The following is a 24,994-nucleotide window of genomic DNA, read 5'->3' on the forward strand; positions in this document are numbered from 1 at the left end:
AGAGCTCACTAATCAGTCTATCCAACTGGAGAGGTCCAAATTCAGTGAGTGACTGTCTCAAAAAGTAAAGTGGAGAGCAAGGAAAGCACCCCACATCAACTCCTGGCCTCCTCACACATGTGAACATACATGTGCACACAAACTTACACACATGAATACTCCACACACAAAAGGTCATGGGTGGACTATTACACAATGGAAAAAATACTGAAATGCAGTATGATGACACTGTATCTCATAAAGGTATAAAATTATCTCTTAATTAAAATTCTTATTTTTTAAATAGAGAGAAAAATACTAAATTCCTATTTTTTTAATGGTAGGGAAAGTAACTAATAATTTTCACCAGGACTGAAAAGATGATCAGCAGTTAAGAGAGTACCTGCTGCTCTTCCAGGTGACACACATGACAGCTCATAATCATCTATAACTCTTCTTCCGGAGGATTCCACACCCTTTTCTGGTCTTTGCAGGTACCAGGCACACAAGTGGTATACAGACAAGCATGCAAGCAAAAAAAAAAAAAATCCATACACATAAAATAAAATTAAAAGAATAGAACTCACTGATTTCATATTAACTGTCTGGGGTGTGGGTGGGTGGGTGTGTTTACTTTTTACTCTTTTTGGCTCTTCTGGGGGGCCACCACCCAGCTCCCAAATAAATCACACATGGAGGCTTATTTTTAACTATACATGCCTGCCCTTAGCTTGACTTGTTTCTTGACATCTTTCCTTAACTTAAATTATCCCATCAACCTTTTGCCTCTGGGCATTTTCCTTTCTTACTTCTGTATATCTTACTTTCACTCTTACTCGGTGGCTGGCCCCTAACATCCTCCTCTCTTTGCTCTCTTGCTCCCTCTTCCTCCCAGATTTCTCCTCTTTTAATTTTCTCCCCCTGCCAGCCCCGCCTTTCTTTTCTCCTGCCTTGCTATTGGCCATTTAGCTCTTTATTAGACCATTGGGTGTTTTAGACAGGCAAAGTAACACAGCTTCACAAAGTTAAACAAATGCAATATAAACAAAAGTAATGCACCTTAAAATAATATTCCACAGCAGACTAGACTCAGTCCACAGGGCAGGAGAAGTCACAAGGTGTGGGTGTGTTCTACGACCTGGAGTTCAAATGAGCTTGTGAAAATGAGCAGGTTCTTCAGGAAGTTGGTGATGCCAATTGAGAGGTATAAAAGAAAATATCAAAAGACATTAATTCTAGCCAGAATAGCAAAAATAAGCAATCTTACAGAGCCACATGGGCTCCTCAGCTTTCCTTTCCTGGAGGCAGAGAGCAGCACAGGGCCTTGGCAAGCTGCTGAGCAGGAACAAACAGGGACCACAAATCACCAAGGACTGTTCACTTCTGTCAAGCTTTCCCAGGGACACTTTTGTTAGATCTGAAGGCTGACAATTCGCCCTGGGCACTTTATGTCACAAAGGGTAAGACAGACTCTCACAAAAGGGCTTCTCTCCAGGCCTCAGGGTTTTGCCTGAAAGCAAGAGAAAATCTTGATTTCCGAATCTAGGTGCTGAGCCAAACCAACGCACCATGGCTGCAGCTGACACACCTTCTAACCTCTGTCCTTCCTCTGCCTTGTCCCTGCCTCCCTGTTTACTTCAGTCCAAGAAATTAATTAAATGGTTGGGGCTTCCATTTCCTTCTCCACTCGCATTTTTCTTTTTCTCATTTTTAATCCCCTAATGCCTTACTCCTTCAGATAATACTGCTCGGATTCTAACCAGGAGATCCGGCTTTCGGCAGCAGGAGCAGAGCGTCTTCTACCTGCCCATCCTCATAGCAGACAGTGGACAGCCAGTTCTCAGCAGTACCGGCACACTTACCATCCAAGTGTGCAGCTGCAATGAAGATGGCCACGTCATGTCCTGCAGCCCAGAAGCCTACATGCTCCCAGTCAGTTTGAGCCGGGGTGCTCTCATCGCCATCCTGGCCTGCATCTTCGTCCTCTTAGGTGAGCTGGTGGCTCCGTGTGTGTGTGTGTGTGTGTGTGTGTGTGTGTGTGTGTGTGTGTGTGGTGGGGGGGGCGGTCCGTATGTTTTTAGACATGAGTCAGTTAACCCCCTATTGCAGCTATTCAGAACTGGTCTTCTTCTGCCAAGCTTACTTCAGAAGGCGGTAGAGTGAAGCTTGGAGAAAAGTACAGAAGTTGATGACAGTCTCTTCCCTCAAGGCCTCTTTGGCAAGACTAGAGCAGATGGATTGATCAAGGATCTATTGTAGGTCTTAACACCATCCTAGGCACTGGGATTAATGAGACAGAAACACCCTGGCCTTCATAGTTTACTTCAGGTGACACAAGTTCATATTGACATGCTAGAACCAAAATTACATGGGAGAGGATATGATAGTCACATCTTCAGATCCATTTTTAATAAGTAGCAGCTGAATCACAGAGATTGAACAAAAGACCCAAAGCCAAATGTCCGAAGCAAAGCCAAGTCTGACAAGGAGGCAGGCCATGCACTGGTCCCCCTTCCTCGGTGGTACTCTTCTCCTGGATGTTCACGCACAGATGCTACAGGTAGTTAAGTGTTAAATTCCTAGTGCTGTTTCCACAAGAAAGAAAATATAACGCATTAGGAATTTAAATTAAAATAGACTTTCATGCAAGCATGTATATTTTTGATCTCTACTTTACCTAAACACCAAGACACTGAGTCATACCAAAGAAAGAAATTCACTGTAGAAAATGTCAGTCAGCATTGCACTGACTTTCTACGTAGGGTTGTGGAACAGACTTCTCAAGGTACATTTTAAATTATAATGTGGGCTTTGGTCATATTTTGGGTGTTCCATCTTACATTATGAGAAATGAACATAAATAACCCTCCACAGACAGTTGTTATGGCTCCTGGCCCTTGGCTGTATGGACAAGTAAAACCTACCTGTAATTCCTGAAGTGTCCATAAGGTGGCACTGGGAGACCTTGAGTGCAGAACAAGAAATGTGGTTTTTCCTCTTTTAAGTAACCTGCTCCTAGGAGAAATTCTTTGGAAAATGCTGTAAGTTCATCCTGGCCCACAAAGAGCCAACATTACAGGACTGATTTAAAGAGACTGGCACAGAGTGCTGTGCAAGAGATAATTTAGTTTGTAAACTAGGAGCCATCTTTTAAACTGTACAGAGTCAGATGTTTCCAGAAGCCAAGGTAAACATGAGTGTCATAAAATCCCACTAGTTTCACGCTTGTTTACTTCTAAAAGAGCACAACCCAGGTTAAACACAATTCACACAACTCCAAGGTTGATTTGTGTACACACACACACACACACACACACACACACACACACGGATAATTAAACACGTTCATTTGGACAATATTTACTCTGGGAGGTGGACTTTTTTCATGCATTGGGCATGTATGCAGTTATGCAGCTCCTAGAAAACCTTGTGGCCCTGTACACCACACCTACAGAACATACAGCATCAGCCTTCCCAGGACTGATATTCTTCTCTCTGAACTCGGACATTCTTCATCTGAGTAGAACTGTTTTTCTCAAAATTTCATTTTAAGGCATAATTTAATGCTCATTATTTATAACAGATTTTAAAAAATAAGGCAAGTTGATACTTATTCTTCAGGAGCTGACTAGTTCTACATCTACCTAATTCTGTAGACCTATCAAAATTCTCTCCAGCATATACTTAGAGATTTTGATGGGTTTTGTTTTTTGTTTTATTAAATATAGGTTTTTTTTTCTTGTATAATATATTCTGATTATGGTTTCCCCTCCCTCTTTTCCTCCCAGTTCCTCCCCATCTCCCTCCCATCCAGATCCACCTCTTTCTGTCTCACATTAGAAGAGGCTTCAGGAGGACAATAACAAAATAAAATGTAGTAAGACAAAAACAAAAGCAAACACTTTGGAATAAAATAAGACAAGCAGAAGGAAAAAAGCCCAAGAAAAAGCAGAAAGAAAAAAAAATACAAATGCAGAGACACATTCATTCCTATACTCAGGAAACCCATAAACACACAAAATGGAAGCTATTACTTAAATGCAAATGGCCTGTGGGGGAGGGAGAATACAAAAATAGAAATAAAATAAGTAAAAATTAAAGAAATAAATTTTTAAAATAAAAGGCCCTGACATGACTTTATAAGACAAGGAACCTCCATAGATGCTGTTGAGTTCCCTTTCTGTTGGCCATCTCCTGCTGGTCATGCAGCCTACCATAAGAGTACTTTTTTTTAACCTAATGAGATTCCCTTGGAGGAAACTAAATTTTCATTTGCAAGTGGTTATCAACTGCAGGTAGCTTCTGGGTTAGAGACTGGCGGAGGCATGTGTCCAATTCTGTCAGCTCTAGGATGGGACCAGTGCAGGCCCTGTGCACGCTGCTTCAGTCTCTTAAGAGTTCATATGAACTTTGATCATGCTGATTCAGAGGGCCTTGTTCTCCCCATGTCCTCCATCCCCTCTGGCTCTTACTCTGTCTCCTTTTCCTTAGAGTTCCCTCAGCCCTGAGGGGAGGAATTTGATGAAGACAATCTCTCTCTCTCTCTCTCTCTCTCTCTCTCTCTCTCTCTCTCTCTCTCTCTCTCTCTCTCTCTCTCTCTCTGTAATGTCCGGATGAGCAAAGCACTGATCTGTGAGTATAGCAAAATGTCATTTGGAGTCATTTTACTGTAGTATTGTTTTTTACCCTAGGTCCCTGGGTCTAGTCTTGGGTTCTTTTCAACCAATCAGTGTCAGGAGTATCATCTCATGGAATGGATCTTAGGTCAAATAAGATATTGGTAGGTTATTTCCACAAGCTTTGTGACACTATTGCACTAGCACATCTTGAAGAAAGGACACCACTATAGACTAGAGGGTTTGTAGCTGGGTTGATGTTTACCTCGCTCCTTTGGCAGCATTCAGTGTACCTTCCTGTACCAAAGACACTAGCTCTACTTCTCCATGTTCAATGAGCTGTGTTTGTGTTGTCTTCAGCAAAGAGGTCTTGCCATCTATTTGTAGAGAGCAGCCTATAGACTTTGCAACAGCCTGGGTTGTTTGGGGATTCCTATGGGACCTATCTGGCTAACAATTTAATTAGATGCAACCCATTCTCAGTAGTGGAAGCTTCATTTGGTGACAAGGGATAGCCAGTTAAGGCTCTGTCTCCCTGATTGTTTGGCAATTTTTTTTAGATCACATTCATTTATGTATATATTTTAGGAAATTCAACTGTATTAGACTTCCATACTGCCCCTTAATTGGCCCCTAATTTTAGGTGTCTCACCCCGTATTCCCTCCTTAGTCCCCCTCTCATCTCTCCTTCCCTACTTGATTCTCCCATTCCTGTCTGCCCTGCCTCCATATCCATCCATAACTATCTAATCTATTTCCCTTTTCTAGGGATATCTATGTGTCTCACCTAGTTCCTTATTCTATATCTGACCTCTGTGGTTCTACAGATTGTAGCTTGGTTATTGTTGACTTAACAACTAATATTCCATATGTAAGTGAATGCATACCATATTTGTCTTTCTGGGTCTGGATTACCTTATTCAGAATGATTTTTTTCCTAGTTCTATTCATTTACTTGCAAATTTCATCTGTTTAATGGCTGAGTAATACTCCATTGTAAAATGTACCACATTTTCTTTATCCATTCTTCTATTGAGGGATTTCTTGGTTGTTTCACCTTTTTGGCTATTGAGTAGAGCACCAATAAACACAGTTGAGTAAGTGTTTCTGTGGTAGGATGAATCGTTTTGGTATATGCTCAAGAGTGGTATAACTAGATCTTGAGGTAGATTGATTCCCATCTCCCCTAGGAACTGAGACACTGATTTCTATAGTGGCTGTACAATTTGCACTCCCAATAGCAATGGATAAGCGGTCCCCTCACTCCACATCCTTGACAGTATGAAGTGTCCTTTGTTTTATTGATCTTAGCCATTCTGATAGTTGTAAGATGAAATCTCAAAGTAGTTTTCGTTTGCATATTTCCCTAGTGATTAAGGATGTTGAACATTTAAAGAAATGTTTCTCAGCCATTTGAGTTTCCTCTTGTGCCCCATATTTTAATTGGGTTATTTACTTTCTTGATATAATTTTTTTTAGTTCTTTATATGTTTTGGGTATTAGTCCTCTATCAGATATATAGTTGTTAAAAATCTTTTCCCATTCTGTAGGCTGTCATTTTGTTCAAATGACCTTGTCCTTTGCCCTACAGAAGCATTTCCGTTTCATGAGCCCCATTTATTATTTGTTGATATTAATGCCTGTACTATTGATATTTTGTTCAGGAAGTTGTCTCCTGTGCCAATGCATTCAAAGCTATTCCCAACTTCTTCCATCAGGTTCAGTGTGTTGGGTTTTGTTTTTAAGGTCTTTGATCCACCTGGACTTGAGTTTTGTGCGTAATAAGTAGCCATTAGGATTATTGTACATGCAACCATACAGTTTGGCCAGCACCATTTACTGAAGATGCTGTCATTTTTACATTGTGTAGCACTAGTTTATCAAAAATCAGTGTACACAGGTATCTTCACCTTGGTCACTCTGGGTCTTCAATTCCATTCCATTAGTCAGCTGTGTCAGTACCATGCCGTTTCTATTACTATAGCTCTGTGGTACAATTTAAGGTTGGGATGGTGATACCTCTAGCAGTTCTTTGATTATTCAGGATTGTTTTAGCGATCCTGGGTTTTGTGTTTTCATGTGAAGCTGAAGATTGTCCTTTCAAGATCTATGAAGAATTGTGTATGTATTTTGATGGGATTGCATGGAATCTGTAAGTGGCTTTTTGTAGGACCATTTTCACTATGTCAATCCTATTGATCCATGAGCATGGGAAATCTTCCCATCTTCTGATAGCTTCTTCAATTTCTTTCTTCAAAGATTTGAAGATTTTATCATACAAGTCTTTCATTTGCTTGGTTAGAGTTATCTACAGATGTTTTATATTATTTGAGGCTGTTGTGAAGGATGTTGCTTTGTTGATTTCTTTCTTAGTCCATTTGTCATTTGTGTATAGGAAGGCTATTGATTTTTGTGAGTTAATTTTGTTTCCAGCTACTTTGCTGAAAGTGTTTATCAACTATAGGAGCTTCCTGGTAGAATTTCTAGGTTCACTTATATATACTAACATACAATTTGCAATGATGTTTGACTTCTTCCTAATTTGCATAACTTTGATCTAAGGTTGTCTTATTGCTGAAGCTAAGATTTCAAGTACTATATTCAATAGGTAGAGAGAGAGTGGAGAACCTTGCTGTGTTTCTGATTTTAGTGGAATTTCTTTGAGTTTCTCTCCATTTATTTGTATGTGGCCTATGGAATAGCTATAAACTGCCTTCACTATGTTTAAGTATGTCCCCTATATTCCTAACCTTTCCAGGGCTTCTTATCATGAAAGGGTGCTGGATTTTGTCACAGGCCTTTTCTGCATCTAATGAGATGATCTTGTAGTTTCATCTTTCAATTTGTTTATATGTGAATTACATTAATTAATTTATGTATAATAAACTATCCCTGCATCTCTGGGATATGCCCACTTGATCACAGTAGATGACCTTTTTGATGTGTTCTTTGATCCAGTTTGCAAGTATTTTACTGAAAATTTTTGCATTTACGTTCCCAAGTTAAATTGGTCTGTAATTCTCTTTTTTTGTTTGGTCTTCATGTGGTTTGAGTATCAGGGTAACTGTGGCTTTGTAAAACAAACTGGGCAATGTTTCTTCTGTGTTCATTTTGTGCAATAATTTGAGAAGTACTGGTCTTAGCTCTTTTTTGAAAGTCTAGTATAATTCTACACTAAAACCATCTGGCCTTAGGCTTTTATTTTTTCAGAGGCTTTTAATTACTGCTTTTATTTCACTAAGGATTGTAGGTCTGTCTAAATTGCTTATCTGATCTCAATTTAACTTTAGTAAGTGGTATATATTGAGAAAATTATCCACTTCTTATAGATTTTCCAATTTGTTGGAGTACATGTTTTTGAGGTACGTTCTTATAATTCTCTGTATTTCCTTAGTGTCTGTTGTTATATTCCTCATTTCATCTCTAATTTTGTTAATTTAGATCTTTTATGTGTCCTTTAGTTAGTTTGCATAAGGCTTGGTCAATCTTATCTTCTCAAAGAACCAACTCTTTGTTTCATTGATTCTTTATATATATATTTTTATATCAGCCCTGAGTTTGATTATTTCTTTACCTCTACTCCTTTGGGGTGTAGTTTTATTTTCCATTCCAGAACTCTCAGATGTGTTAAGTCACTAGTATGAGATCTCTACATTATTTCCTGTTTGTTTTATGTAGGCACTTAGTACTATGAACTTGCCTCTTATAACCGCCTTCATTGTGTCCCATTAGTTTAGGTATGTTGTGTATTTATTTTCATTCAGTAATACAAAGTCTTTCATTTCTTTCTTGATTTCTGTCTTGACCCATTTTTTATTCAGTAGTGATTGTTCAGTTTCCATGAATTTGTAAACTTTCTGTTATTTCTTTTGTTGTTGATATCCAGCTTTAATCCATGTTGGTAAGACAGGATGCTATTTCAATTTTTCTTTTATATCTGTTGAGACTTGCTTTGTGTCAGAGTATGTAGTCAATATTAGAAAGAGTTCATTGAGTTGTTGAGAATGTATATTCTTCTGTAATGTTCTTCTGTAAATATAGTAGGTCCATTTAGTTTATGACATCAGTTAGCCCCAGCATGTCTGTTTTTGTCTGGTAGACCTGTCTATTGGTAAGAGTGAGGTACTGAAGTCTCCCACTATCAGTCTAGGGTCAATATGTGATTTAAGCTGTAGGAGTGTTTCTTTTATGAACTTGGGTGCTCCTATGTTTGGTACATAGATGTTACAAATTGCAATGTCCTCTTGGCAGATTTTTTTCCTTTGACAAATATACAGTGTCATTCCCTATCTCTTCTGATTAGTTCTGTAGCACTGGAATGATTGACAGTGTCTTGCTATGTCGCCCATACAGGCCTCAAACTCCCAAACTCCTATGCTATGCACTCCTCCAGGCCTAGACAACCTACTAACTAAAACCACATACATACACATACACACACACACACACACACACACACACACACACACACACACACACACTATGCCTGGCCACTTTAAAACTTTTTCCATTTTCTTTCCTAGTATCTTTTAAAATACATGTCGCTACCATTACCATATGATATGAGAGACTTCCTTCTCAATATTTCCAGCAGAACTCAGTAGCCTTGCCTTTGTACTTAATAAAGCAACAGTTGTGACCCAAAGACAGCCTTTATTAGAGTGCATTAATGTTAATCTCATTAACATTGCTCCTTCATAAGGACAAGTTCATATTATAATTGTTATAATCAAAGTTGTTTCCTTGTTGCTTAACAGAGCCTTTAAAAATATATGTTTAATGTTTGCTGTATCTCACAAATATGAATGTTCAGTTAGAAACCCATTTTTTCTATGCTGTCTTAAAATCAAATCATGCTCCAGTCTTTCCCACTACATTCAATCCTCCCACCCAATTCCTTAGAATCCTATTGGTCTCTTTTCCTGAAAGCCCGCTGTTCTTGATCAAGCCTCATATTTTCACACATAGAGAAAATATTCAAGAGTATGTCAGTATGTATTTTGTCACCAATTAAGTACATTTACAAAAATGAGGTATTAACATCATTAACTGCAATTTGTGCTCATCAAAAACTTTAAATCTGTTGTTGTGAGCTTTCTTAGTAATCTCTTAGTCCACAGATGACAATACACCACCATTGCCACCACCCTGGAATAACCTGGGGCTTATTTTGCAGTGTTGTCAAACTGTCACCAGCTGTAACAAAGCACACCAGGAAAAAAATCAATAGCAGTCCTATACCTGAAACCTCAACACACTTCCTGGAAAATGTTTTCAGTTACAAAGATAAACAGTTCAATGGGATTATCTCTATCTTTCCTTTAAACCCCAGTGAACACACCTAGGGAAAAAGCATTTGTTGGGATAAACTTTTATCCAAACCTTCAAGAGCACATCTAACAATGTGGCACTTCTTTGGTACCATACTGAACTATATAAAACATCACTGTTCATTCCTTCTCTTCCATGAAAACCACTGGCTCTGGAAAGTCACAAATACCCCTCTAATTAAAGGTCTTGTTGAAGAATCTGAGGTTACAGGACTTGGTCATTTATGCTTTTTAATAGTATTTTTATTAATTTTTTGAGAATTTCATCTACTGTATTCTCATCATATTCACCCCTAAAATTTCCTAGATCCACCCATTCTCATACCACCCCTAACTTGGTGTCCTTTTAAAAATAAATAAATATCCAACCACTACAATTTGTGCCATCCACATACTTAAGTGTGGAGCTATCCACTGGATCGAGGTTGAACTACCAGGAGCCAAATTCCTGAAGAAAACTCCAGAAACCATCAACTGTCCAAAGCTCCTCAGCTAGGTTTGTAGTCTGATAAGCATCTTCCCATAATGCTTAGTTTTTGAAAGAGGCATTAAAAAGACAATTACTTTTGCTCACATCTACCTTATGTGTCTACATTCATTCTTTGTCAATATATAGTTGTATTTATAGTGGAATCCTATTAAGATGCTAATGCAAGAAATCAAAATGTCTGCATTCCTACAATCTCACCTACATGACACATTTAGATTATAGTAAATGTATACTGAACTCATTATTCTATAAGCAGGATGCATGATCATATCTTCTACAGCAGGGCACTGTGCTTTGTGTCATCGTAGTGGGATTAGTTTGTTGTGTGTCTATATACAGTTTCAAAACAGGCTTCTATGAAGCTATGCAGCTTCTTACGAATGGACTGAGGAAATACAAAGCTTCATTTACCCACAAGGCAGACCGGTACTAGTTAACTCCCTGAAGTCTGAAACACCCAAAACTGACCTGTCCCCATGTTTAATAACGCGTTCCTGGGGGCTGACACATGCCGTTCTTTGTGTTCCCGCCAGTGCTGGTGCTGCTCATCCTGTCCATGAGGCGGCACCGGAAACAGCCCTACATCATCGACGATGACGAGAACATCCACGAGAACATTGTGCGCTACGACGACGAGGGGGGCGGCGAGGAGGACACGGAGGCCTTCGACATCGCGGCCATGTGGAACCCGCGCGAGGCGCAGGCGGGCGCCGCCCCCAGGACGCGGCAGGACATGCTCCCCGAGATCGAGAGCCTCTCCCGCCACGTGCCTCAGACGTGCGCGGTCAGCAGCACGGTGCACAGCTACGTGCTGGCCAAGCTCTACGAGGCCGACATGGACCTGTGGGCCCCGCCCTTCGACTCCCTGCAGACCTACATGTTTGAGGGGGACGGCTCTGTGGCGGGCTCGCTCAGCTCCCTGCAGTCGGCCACCTCGGACTCCGAGCAGAGTTTCGACTTCCTCACAGACTGGGGGCCCCGCTTCCGGAAACTCGCAGAACTCTACGGGGCGTCGGAGGGGCCTGCGCCCGTGTGGTGACGGAAGCCCGGAGGCAAACGCGCATCCAAATGCAGACGTTCTCAAAGGCTGCTTCTCCTGCACGAGGTGTGGCCACCCCAGGAGCAATAGTGTGCTGGTCGGTGAGGATGGGAGTGAGTGACCTAGCAGAGCTCTCTCTGGATCAGCTTTACTTGGTTAGACTAAGTTAAATAATCAGAAGGAAACCCAGGAAGAAGAGGGTAGAATCTCCAATTACCTTTTTCAACATTTTTTTTTCCTGACACTGTATTCAAAGGCCTGAAGTATTATAAACAAAGCTTGGGTTTTTGTTTTTTGTTTGTTTGTTTGTTTGTTTTTCCTTTTTTTTTTTACATATTCACCAAGGCCTTTGACATTTTGCCACCATGAAAAGTACAGAGATTGCAGTTGAAAGCAGGGAACAAGTCCTACTCTAGAATCTATTTTATCTTTATTCTCCATTTCAGATTGTTTTTCCAGATCATGAAATCAACACACACACACACACACACACACACACACACACACACACACACACACACACACCACTAAAAAATTATTCCTCAGTGAAATTGTCCGACTTGTTCTAAGATGGATAGTATTTCATTTAACCCTTTTAAGACAAGGTTAAGACTGGGCCTTGCATGGGGGATGGGTGGGAAGGGTAGGGGAAGGAAGAGACATTGACTTGTGCTCAAGTTTAACAGCTGAACTAAGAGTTGGCATTACAGCTACTCCAGTGTCAATGAGTCAGAGTGCACTGTTCTCCTCTCAGCTCTTTATGTCCCTGCAAAAGTCAGAATGAAACCGGAAAAGCTGCCTCTTTTGCACTGTAGATGTCTCTTCCATGTGCCAAATGTGGAGATTAGATGCAACAAACGAAAGCCAAATAAAAAGAAGTATCTGATAAAAGCATGGGTTAGAAGGCTTTCCTAATCTGTGTAAGGTCAATCCAAGGGATGTTTACATACTGTAGATAACCTACTTGAACAAAACCAGTATTATAGAAAAGAAATGGATGTAAGAGAATTACATGTAAAAGTTTTGTATATTTGTTAATAATTTTGTTAATAAATATGATGTACTACATCTCAGTACCTTAGCACTTCTTTTAATAAAAGCTAAATAGAAGGAAAGGTGAACTTCACGTTTGTTTCATTGTTGAGATCTATGATCCTGGTTTACCCTCAGGCTACCCGGATTGGGACTGATTCATAACACAGAAGCAGTGTCAGAGAAGCATGATGTTGTGCATTCTGCTTTGATTGCTGACCAGATTAATGATATGGTTCAAATAGTTAATGTTTTAATGACAACTTCATTATTATATCTGAAAAAGACCAAAAGACTATTTAATATTAATGACACAATCATGAATTTTGCTTGTATTTTTAATTTTGTGAGAGGTCATATAATAGCAGAGGTAAGATATTGTGTTATTTTCAATTTTTATTTCACTGCCAAATTGAATACAAATCAGTTTATTCACTGTAGAAGAGCTCACATGGGGTAAAATATGAAAGGGGGCATATTTTATTCATCTTTTTTCCCTATAGTAGTTAAAATAAGTAGTATATAATATATACCTAACTGTATCCTTTATATACATCAGTTTAATAAGTGCTTAGTTAACATAGTTGGAAAAGATCCCTTTCTTTGACATCATATTACTATAGAATTGCTACACAGTTATCAGGAAAATTGTGAACAAAACAAAACAGTCTTCTGATAATCTGGATTATAGCAGTGGCTGTCAGATTTTGCCATATATCAGAATCGAATGCAGGACTCATTGAACATTCTCACCCACAGCATTTCTAATGCAGTAAATGTGAAGCTATTTGCCATTGTAACAAGTTACCAGGTAGTACTGATGCAGCTGGTACAGGGACCAGATTTTGAGAATATCTGATATACTGTTCTGTTTCTCTGCCCCCTCATTTCCCCTTCCTTCCCCTCTCCTTCCTCACTCCCCCCACTCTCTCTCTCTCCTGTTTCTTTTCTCTCTGGAAAATTTTATTACCATCCCACTTGAGGTCTACTCTATCACCATAGTGCTGTTGGTAATTTCTTCTAATAACAAAAATCATTTTTCAGAAATGTACAAGAATAGTGATCAAAGACTTAAGAAGGCAGATGAGATGCAGCCAGTGGGATGTGATTCTGTGCTCATCACATGCTATACGAACAGCCCAAGTCTCATCTGCATCGTTTTGTAGATGAACTTTTACTGCCCATGAAAGGCAAGCAACTCTCACTGAGCCTCCTTGAGAGTGAAGTGCAACATAAAAATACATTTAACAAAGCAAGAGAATAAAACAGAAACGTACCCAAACTAGATTCTCCAACATACTGATTTTGTGAAGTTGGGCAAATTAACCTCAATAACATCCTTCCTTTCTCCCATAATCTCTGAGTATAGAAATATTTTACAACTATTTCATTTTATGTTGCATACTTTACAACTGGGCACAGCTGTTACCTTAATCACAGGGGGTGGGGGAGGTATCATGCCCCACATTCTGTGATGTCAGTCCCCATGATAATGGGCATGAAGTGATTAAGCAATTCCCTGTGTCTTTTAGTTCCTGGGAGGGTGCTTAATAGTGCAATACAGGAAGTTGAAAGAAGCCCACAATAGGAGATTCACTGCAGCTCATATTGTAAACTCAAAGAGATTCCAGCCCTCCAAATGGATTTGAAAAATCCCTTTCTCCTGCCATAGTGAGCCACCATGCTGCTGCCTCATACTGGGAGCAGGAAAAGACAATAACTAAGCAGCAGGTGGTGTGTTAAGGCCAGGCCAGAGAGCCATAAAACCATTCCATTTCCTTGTTAAGGGTGAGTGCAGTAGCCTGTGGATGGCAGACTGAGGGAAGCAGGGCATCTGTATGAGTCAACTGATTTCATACTCAATCTAAAACCACAGTCTGGATGAGAATACAAGCAAAAATTAAAATCACAATAATTTTTTAATCAAAAAAAGATGTTTCAGCATAGCAGACAACAAAAAGATGAAATGGCTCACACAAGAAAGAATCTTTAAGTTCTGAAAACAGAATCATTAGAAGTAAAAATCAGGATAAGCACATTGAATAAAGGTTTATATAGCTCACAAATAATGTACAACTAAACTGTGATAGCAGAATGCCCAGAACATTGAAATAGCACTAGGACTTTTACTAACAGAAGTCACACTACACAACAGTTCCCATTATGGATCAGTTCATTACGAAGTCCATTTGCTGTTTCCCAGATAATAGAATGCATTTTAAGAGGTTACTATAAGTATATGCCAGGATTACAAAACTTTTGTTTGGTTCTTAAGAAGATACTCATCAGATAATAGACCAGTCAGCCTCTTTATTAAACCAATCTGAGTAACAAATTTTCACAGTGTACAAAAGGATTATTCCACAGAATTTCCCCCTTTTTGTTTAATTAAAAAAGGAAGGTTTTAACTTTAACATAGTAAAATTATATACAACCAAAACAGTTATAAAGAAAGAATTACAGTTACAATATCCAGTACATTTGTGTTTGGCAAAATCAGAGAAAATATTCTATTATCTATCTTATCTTTGTGAGTCTAAAGTTTCATATCTAATTTACCTTTTTATCATAGCTAAAGAAAAATTTAACTATGACTATTTAGTCTTCAACTCCATCAAAGACCCCAGAAGGGTGAAATGTTACCTAACAACATCTCATTGCCAGGACAGTCACTCAAAGTTCTGCAATGTCAGGGCATCCATGTTTAGCCTACAGGCTTAGTATATCTGACAGACATTTCTGAGAAGCAGGGAATTTTGAAGGACTATCCCACTTTGTCTTAGCAAAGTTTGGCAGTTGCTTTTTTTTGCATCCTGCTGGTCCAGTTTGGACAGTATATTGTCAGTGATTATTGGCTAGCTTTTGCCATGAAGAAAACAAACTCCATGTAGAGTTTCTTCAGTGCTTATCATCTTCTCTGAAGTAAATTGGTGCTGCCAGGAGCAGACAAGTCTCACTGTCATGTAAAGCTTTGGGTTATTAAACATATTAAATGCCATATTCTATAGGTCTTTAAAGTGTTTGAAGATTATCTATGTAAATATATCTGTGTATAACCTTGAAAACATATCTAACATAAATATATGTTTAACTATTATAGCTGACTATTAATCTGTATTTTAAATTATACATTATATTTTTTAATGAGTTACATAAGCACACTAACCCAAATAAGAGTAGAAACATAAATATAATATAACAACATTAATGTTAAATTTGTATCAATATACAAAAATCCATACCAATGTAAAATATTTAAGACTAGTAGTTGCTTTTTTGGTTTAAAAGTAGATTCAATAATCTGCCATTTTATCCTACCATTTCTATATACCCCTCTTTTTCTTTTCCGAAAGACATCCTTGAATCTAATCTCCTTTGTTCAGTTTTTTTCCTGACCATTATCAACAGCAACTTGTAACCAACCCCCTTAAATGATAATAAATACCCATAACCGATCTTTTGAGAATGTAGGTATTGTTCTCTAGACAACTTCCTGTTGTTTAGGGGTACTGATAATCTTTGGGGAAACCTTGAGGAAAATCAGGGTAATTGTTAGGTCTTGGCTGGAGTATTCTGTGAGGTTGGATCATTTCAGCCAACAGCCTTGAAACTGTTCTGAATGCTGGATCACCTGGGCCATCCATTTTCATTGGTGTCTGGTCCCCTTGTTCTGAAAATACATAAACTTTTAAAGGTAACATACATATTTGCATTAATACAAGTATAGACTGCATTGTACACAAGTCAGCCAAAGATGATTTTTTCGTTTTGTGTTTGAGCAGGTAAAATACACATCACGTGTCTTGTAGTTCTTCTAGATTTATTTCTTTATGTCTATAGTCAGGATTTCAGGGGGTCTTTCTTTATCAAATATGATCATCTTTAGCCTTGAACAAATATAGCCTTTCATTTTTTTGCGGAAATAAAAGCAAAACCTCTTCACAAAGTAGTACATCTTTTGACTTTCATTTTTACATCAAACCATTTTTAAAATATATAGGTTGGTTTAATCTAGCAGCTTTTATAATCAAATGTGTCTTAGCAGCTGTTGTTTCTTGATCAGCCATCAAAAAAAAGAAAAATCTAAAGACAATGCAGAATCCAGAATCTCTGTATTTTCCATCTTTATGTAGTTTATTTCTTTGATATTACTTTACTCTTTTTTTAAGGACTTTATTTTTTTAAAACTATATATACTGTCTATATCTTCTTTGTTTTCTCCCAAGCCTATGTACATTTTTTTAAACACAATGTAACCATTTACAGTTTTTTTTTTATCTGAATCTGTCTTTACTGCATATCTTGTCTAACTGCATGAGCAAAACCCAAACCCATCACAAAGTACACTATCACAGCTTGTGCTGACAGCTCAAGCCCACAGGCAGAGGTTGAAAGATGCCTCTCTGTATGGCGGCTCATGTGAGACACTCCAGGAATGCATCATGGGGCTTAGCTCATGGCACGCTGACAGATGCCAGGAGATGCATCTCTGTACTGAGGCTGGCATGAGAGACACGAGATTAGGAAGCTGAGTTTGACTCCTTTTTGTGTATTTAGAACCTTTTTTAAGCTTTCTTGGGTCTTATGTGGATCTTCATTGTTTCATGTTGAGTGCCATTTACAGGCAGACTTTTCTTTCCCTCCCTCCTGTTCCCAAACAACCAACACAGAGACTTAATATTAATTGCAAATGCTCAGACAATAGCTCAGTCTTGTTACTAGCTAATTCTTACATTTTAAATTAACCCATATTTCTTATCTACCCTTTGTCACATGGCTCATGGCTTGTTACCTCATTTTCTACACATCCTGCTTCCTCTGCATCTGATGACATCTCCTGAGCTCCCCCTTCTTCCTTCCAGCATTCTCCTAGTTGGGCTCTCCTGCCTAACCTTATTCTGTTCAGCTATTGACCAGTCAGCCTCTTTATTAAACTAATCTGAGTGATATATTTTCACAGCATACAAAAGGATTATTCCACAGCAACATTGTTTCTGAGATTTATTGTGGATTAAATTGTACACACACACACCTAAGATATGTTCATGTTCTAATCTCCTGTGGTTGTGAACTTTTTTGAAAATAAGAGTTTTATTTATAGAAGTAATCAAATTAAAATAAGGTCACTCTGAATTCAGATAGATTCCACCATCCTGTGCACCTATAAAAAGTGGGAAATTTTAATACTGAGACAGAGACACAAAGAGAATATATGAGGATAGGGACATATCAAAGTGGTATCTCTTCAAGCCTGTCATGGGCCACAAGAATATGAAATAGGAGTCCAGCTGTATATAATAAGCTATACCTTGATTGACCAAGGAGTTCTTCAAGAGGAAAGCCATTTATCAAGGAATATTTGGTGTTATTCAGCTCTTAATATATATCAGCTGTCTTTTGCTATGAAATTTTTGTGCACTCATATTCTACTAGGCCATATGGCAAAGGGAATAAGTTTCTCAGATCTACTGCTGATCTCCTGCAGGGCCTAGGAGACAGGCAGACTGTAGAGGCATAGCTTTGTTTCTTGTGCAAATGAAGCTCAAACTATCCTTTTCCTTCAGACTTAGTAGCATTGAAGAGCTATTGACTCAGGACAATAGGGCTTTTTGCATAACCAGGTGCAGTAAAGACTGGATCAGAATTTTTGGTCATAGCAGAGTCACATGGCTGGAGGGCACGGGAGAAGGCAGAGTTTTTGTAGAGTGTGGCTCAGACTGTGGAGTGAGGAGCAAGGAAATATTTCTGCAAATTTGAATCAGGTCAGGAGAGAAGGGGGAAGAAAGGTGGAAGACAAAAGAACAGGGGATGAAGATGAGATTGAAAGCATAAGGGCTTAATTTATTACTAGGCCTACAAGGGGACAGAAAAAGAAGGGACAGAGAGGAGCTAAATGTGAGGACAGAGCTGAAGCTGTATAGATAGAATTTTATCTTAGAGAAATAAAGTAAATGGATGAAAGAGCATGATGTACATAGATTCTTTTTCCTCAGATAACCCCACGCCAGACGTAGCGTCTTTCCCAGGACTCTGGAAAGGATTTTCTCAGGGCAGGCCCCTGGGAAAATTCTGATACAAGCCGAGGGATGCCAAGGCTTGGTGGCAACCACTCAATGTTGAGAGAGGGAGAACATCCATCTTGGGACCAGAAAAAACGGCTTTGTCAGCTCCTTGATCTCCAACTTCTGGCCTCTAGTTCAACAAGGCAATAAAATTATATTGTATTAAGCAAGCCAGTTTATTCTAGCTTCCCTAGTTTATAAACTTAGATAATACATGTGTAAATGTATATGGCACATTTTAAAACCCACTGTAACATTAAAAAGGCAAGAACAAGTCCTTCACCTGCTCTTGTCACTTTGAATCACAGCACAGGTACACATATATACACAGCAGCTTACCTATTAATTAACCAGTGTGCATTTTGTAGATTTTTTTCCTCTTAGCCCCAACATATGGCTTAAGGGGAGACTCTGAACATGCCACTGTGATCTGGCAGGACACGATGGCAGCAGTCTTCTACAGCTGACTTGGCAGCGTCTGAGCAGCATTCCCACTGTGGCAGGCAGGGAGTAGGATAGAATGAATCACCAGATGGCTGAGGGATACTTTCATTTATGTGACTCCACTGTTATAGACCACGCAGGAAGTCACAGAGAGTGGAGAAAGGACATCATGCCTGCAGGAAACAGCACTGGTGCCCATCGGTACTCAGGTACAGCCAGAAGACAGTGTTCAGAGGTTCCTGGCACATATGGCCCAAACTCTGCTCAACTGTGGGACATATGTGCCAGGCCTGTCAATTCCCCCTTGCCATGACTCTCAGCAGTAAAGAACTACACTGCAAAGTGAAAGAATTAACCTTCAGAGCCCAGTCTGTGGGGTTTCCTTCTGTCTCATACTTGGCATTTCCTTTCTGCCCCCAGTAGCCTGATGTAACCCTCTGCTGTTTTCCTGCCTGGTCCATATGCAATGAAGTCAGCTCATTCTAATCACTATCTGTCACTAGTCTACTGTGGGGGGCAGTGCTAGCGGTCTGGTCTGGTACTTGCAAGAATTAGCCTCATCAGCCTCAAAACTCAGTATTTGCCACCTTCTTGATAGTGACTGGTGAACTTCATGATGGTTGGTGCACAACGCAGCTCTCTGAGAGGCTCTACCTGTAGGTGGATATTGATTATACTCAGAAACCTCAAAGGGTCTCCCGAGCATGCACGAGGCTGATGTTCCTACTCCCTAGTTGCATGGTTTAGGGAAAGCAATGAAGAAAGAGACTGGCAACTTTTGAGCACCTACTGTATGGGCGACGGTGCTAGTTGCTTTTGTACGCAGTGCCATGTTAAAGTGAGTGAGATGGCTCAAGGGATCAGAAGTGCTTGTCAGGCAAGCCTGATGATCTGAGTTCAGTACCAGGTTCCCACAGTGGCAAGAGAGAAGCAACTTTTGAAACTTGTCCTCTGACCTCATAGGTGTGCTAGAAGGCACACACGGAAACACAAGGAACATGTGAAGCATTCACCTTGGATATCAAACTGCTCACTCTTCTAAGAACAGCAACAGGGAAATTGATGACTTTAGTACTGATTTTGATATTCTTTTGTAGCTGGAGTTTTCCTGCCTGGCCCACAGTCAGGACAAATCTCTCTCACCTGCCAGTCCCACAGCCTCAGACCGGACCAAGTAAACACAGAGACTTATATTGCTTACAAACTGTATGGCCATGGCAGGCTTCTTGCTAACAGTTCTTACAGCTTAAATTAATCCATTTCCATTAATCTATACTTTGCCACATGGCTCGTGGCTTACCGGCATCTTCACATGCTGTTTGTCATCGTGGCGGCTGGCAGTGTTTCTCTGACTCAGCCTTCCACTTCCCAGCTTTATTCTCCTCCTTGTCCCGCCTACACTTCCTGCCTAGCCAATGGCCATTCAGTGTTTTATTTATTGACTAATTAGCAACACATTTGCCATACAGAACATCCCACAGCATTCTTTCTATAATTTTAACTCTGAGGAACTACAAATTGACTTTAACAGTACATAGCCAAAACCAGGTAAGGACACCTGCCACAAATCATCTAAGAAAGAAGTGACCATGCTGTCCATTCTTATGCTTTCTCCAGAAAGCATGATTTTTACTACACTTTTGTCCAGGCTAGCTTTGACTGTCAGCTTAGAGTCACATGAGAAGGGAATCTTAATTGAGGGGTTACCCAGATCAGATTGGCCTGTGGGCATGTCTGTAGAAAACTGACTTGGTTGCTAATTGATGTAGGAGGGCTCAGCCCACTGGGGGCAGCACCATTCTTTGGGCAGGTGGTGGTCCTGAAGTGCATAAGTACACTAAGTAAGTGGGAGCCTATGGTGGAGCTTGAGTTACTTCTCAGATTCCTCTCAGTGATGGGCTGTGACCTAGAAATGTAAGGCAAACAAACCCTTCCTCCCTTAAGTTGCTTTTGGTCAGGATGTTTTATCACAGCAACAGAAAGGAAACTAGAACACTGTGTAGAGAGTACTTTTTTAAATGGATGACATCAAACAAGGCTTTCTTATCAAGATCTTATATAATCCTAGACAGCCTCCTCTTGAAAAAGCAGAAAGCTATTTCTGGAGGGTACTGGCATACTGCCACATTACAGTATGCCCCATCCCTACAAACAGGATACAAATGCCCTGTAAACTCAAGAGCACTTGCCACATCCAGCTCCTACATGGATCTGAGCATATGCCGTGAGCATCTCAGGCACATTTGGCAAAAGATTACTTTTGGGACTTGGCAGAAAAGCCTTCATCGGAGGTTTTTAGTCATGGTCTCTCTGACAGCACCCACTGTGACACTGAGCAGGTAAAGTGAAAATAACATATCCAACTTGGAAGGTCAATTCTGTTCATATTTCTAATCATTAGACACACAATCACCAGAGAGGTCCCTGTTGCAATTTCCTGCTGTGTAGGTAGACTGTTCATTACTCAGAGTTTCATTTTGGAAATCTATGACAGTACTGCACAAGTAGAAATCCTGAGACTAGTACTAACTGGAACATTTGTTTTCCAAAGGAAAGAAGGCAAGTGTGCTTATCATTTTGATTATTTGACTTCTTGGGACAGAAAGCTGGTGTTTCTCCTCCTGCCACTTAAATGCCATCCACATTGGTAGAGTGCACCAGATGATCTGGAGACTCCACTAAAATAGAACTTTGTTAAGATTTATCCTTTAGTATCACCTTGATGTGTGTCTCTTCTGATGAGATGTTTTCCTAGGGGAGAAAAGAAAACAAGGGAAATTTCGTGTTTATGAGAAGAATCTTGAGGTGACAGAAATAGAAACTCCTAGCAGAAAAGTCTTCATAGTGTCCCCCAGCAAAGCACAGACTAGAGTTTAAATAAGGCAAAATGGGACCATCTACATGGGATTTTAATTTCTAATCAAATGTGTTACTTGACTGTCCTTGTCAAAGATGTCCTACAGGCACTAAATGAATAAACTAGAAAGCCAGCAAGTTTAAGTATGTATTTTTATATCCCCTATATTAACTATATATATACTCTACATATACTTGAGAGCCTAAGTTATTGAATACTGTTCTTAAGACTATCCAAGGCATGGTCATGTAGCCTTTGTCTTTCTATTCTGAGATGCTGTTTATAAGTAGTATACTTGACCATGTTCTAAAAGTTTAATCAACACTGTATTCAGTTGTTTGGTCAACATTCCATATCACAGGTGAAATTTCTTCTTCTCCCAAACTGAGGAGTGGTAAAGCCAGCACAGTATGTAACCATTCTAAACTAAAATATCCATAACTGAAGAGACCACGGGAGTCATTAGATCTGCTCACAGGTGTTCCAATGCTCCTTTAAGGGACTTCATACTTGCACCAGCACAAAGCTCACACATTAAATATAACCTAACTCCCAAAGGTATTCAGGTTGAAATGAGAAAACAAGAGTGAGCCTTCATAAGAAGAGAGATTAGCTCATTCTCTTGACCACATGAATACACAGCAGTACAACAGTTGTGTATAAGCCAGGAAAAACAGCCTTATCAAGAACCTAGTCCACCAAGGCCTCGATCTTAGGACTCCTAGGTCCTAACTGAAGGAAAATAATGTTCACTTGCTTGAGCACCCCAGTTTATGGTAGTCTATAGTGTAGTCCAAAGTGACTAAGTAACCCTCTTTCCAGGTAGGACTTCATTTTGCTATCCATTCATAGGTGAGCATTGCCATCTAAATCAACTTAGCTAATGATATGCATGTGAGTCTTCAAAGCCAATGTAGAATACTACATGTTCTCTTCTCTCAACTACAGTGACCTCTGCAGCTGTAAGTTTTCTTGGGTCCTGCCTGGCCCTGTGGTTGGGACGAATCTCTCCCTCCCGGGTCCTGTAGCTGCTTGGATCCCAAGTAAGCACACAGAGGCTCATATTACTTACAAACTGTATGGTCTATGGCAGGCCTCTTGCTATCTCTCTCTTATATCTTAAATGAAACCATTTCTATTAGTCTATGTTTTGCCACGTGTTCTGTGCCTTACCAGTCTCCTGGCATGTTGTTCCTTGGGCGGCAGGCTGGTGTCTCTCTCTCCTCTCCTTCCTTCTTCCTGTCTGTCTGCTTGCATTTCCTGCCTGCCTCTAAGCTGCCTTGCCATAGGCCAATACAGCTTTATTTATCAACCAGTCAGAGCAACACATATTCATATTCGCAGCATACAGAAAGACATCCCAGAGCAGACCTCTAAACTCTGTTACAAGATGGAGCCTCCTTCTGCTTGGATATCTGAGGTCTGGAGCCTGAGATAAAAATGACAAATATTTGATGACAGAGACATCACAGTTTATAGTGTTAAGCCACTGACCTTTTGGAATTATTCGTTGTCTTAGCATAACCTAGCTTACTCTGACTAATGCAACAATTGTTAACTTCTCAGAAGATGACTAACTCTAATGACTTGGAGATAGAATTACAGCTACTGATGAAGAGTATGTTTCACCATGGTAGTGTTTTCCCCAAGAAAAAGAATGAATTTAATTCATCAATTCACCTTCTTTCATTTTCCTCCAAATTTAACAAACTAAGTATTTGAGATTGGAGACATAAAACAGCACTGTAGCTTTGGTCTTTCTCTAACTACTGATGGTATATTCATCCACCAAATTCCATTTCATGAAGCCTTCTGGTCCAGAGATCTCTATGCAATTTCTTTGGAACTCCCATACACAGACTTCACATCCCTTGTGGAAATCTACATTTGCTGGTGTTGTGATTTGCTGTGCCTGAATGTTTGGAGGTCTCTATCCTTTGAACACAACATTTTCAGCATCCTAAAAATTCATGGAAGTATATTGAAATGCTCATTATTATTCCATGGCAGATGCCTTCTTTGACTACTGGCTTGTCTTGTATCCAAGTGTTTTAGTCAGGTCATCTAGAGGAATAGAACCAAAGTACAGAGAACACACACACACACACACACACACACACACACACACACACACACAAAATACATATATCCCTGGGGATTGATGACTTGTTGTCCCTCTGTCCACAAAGCAGGGTATCTCAGTAGGCCCAACCTAGCACTTGAAGCCCAGAAAGTTCTTGGAGAGCCACTGCTTCCTATTCTATGAAGAAAGCTTGGAAGTGCTGATTCATCTCAGATGACAAGAGAGAAAACCAAGTGAGTAAAATGTGAATATAAACTTCCTTCTGTCATACCCTTTTTAAATCTGGGCTGCTTCTTGAAGGTGCTATGTACAATTGGGGTGGACCTTCCCACATCAGTCATGGCAACTGGGACAGTTCCTTAGATGAGGTTCCCTACTTAGGTGATTCTAATCTGTGACAAGTTGACATTAAAACCAACCATAGCAGCAAGTAAGCCATTCTAAAGAAGTTTGAAACAGTCTTAAAAGATTCCACTTCTCAGTTTTTCTGAACCCAGAACAAACCTAAGTTGTCTCACCCCATCCCCCTGTTTCTCCAGAGTTATGGTTTGGCATGAGTACTCCAAAGACCACGCCTGTATTGGAAGGCTTTGTGGAGTTCGGTAGCTGGTAATATTTTCAATAGACAGACCATACATTGCTACTTATGTTCAGAGCTTAAACTAAGACATCCTCCAATACCATGAAGAGACAATAAAGTGTAAAATACACCGCCTCATAATATAAAACACCCCCACTCTCTCCTCTGAAATTATTAGATTTCTTTTCCTAACATCCTACTTCAGATATTCTTTCTAGCACTCCTTACCCTGCCTGCCATTTTGATGATGTATCTTCACACAATGGTCTCACATATTCTTATGTTTCCTTGATGTTTTCCAGGTTTACTTCCTGAGGGAGTAAAATACAGTGTGGATCCTAAATCTTTTCTCCAAATAAAATCCATCAACATTCATTTTTTTAATTTCTCTCCCAGCATGCTCTCAAAATCCACCACAGCATCTGATCCAGAGAAAATTCTCAGCAATACCTAAGAGAATTTCAGCACTAAAAACAGACATC

General features: G+C 39.7%; 1 protein-coding gene across 2 annotated transcripts in view; it reads left to right on the top strand.

Annotated features, from left to right (window-relative positions):
* Cdh20 (cadherin 20) overlaps positions 1–11,475 on the top strand; it is a 64,941-nt gene extending 53,466 nt beyond the window's left edge. For both annotated transcript variants that reach the window (XM_059280404.1, XM_059280405.1), the window contains exons 10-11: positions 1,718–1,969; positions 10,949–11,475. In XM_059280404.1, coding sequence (XP_059136387.1) covers positions 1,718–1,969; positions 10,949–11,454 — 758 coding nt within the window. In that variant the 3' untranslated portion in view covers positions 11,455–11,475. The remainder of the gene's footprint in view (positions 1–1,717; positions 1,970–10,948) is intronic.
* Positions 11,476–24,994: the final 13,519 nt, after the last annotated feature.

Source organism: Peromyscus eremicus, chromosome 15 (assembly GCF_949786415.1).
Source record: "Peromyscus eremicus chromosome 15, PerEre_H2_v1, whole genome shotgun sequence".
Lineage (NCBI taxonomy): Eukaryota > Metazoa > Chordata > Mammalia > Rodentia > Cricetidae > Peromyscus > Peromyscus eremicus.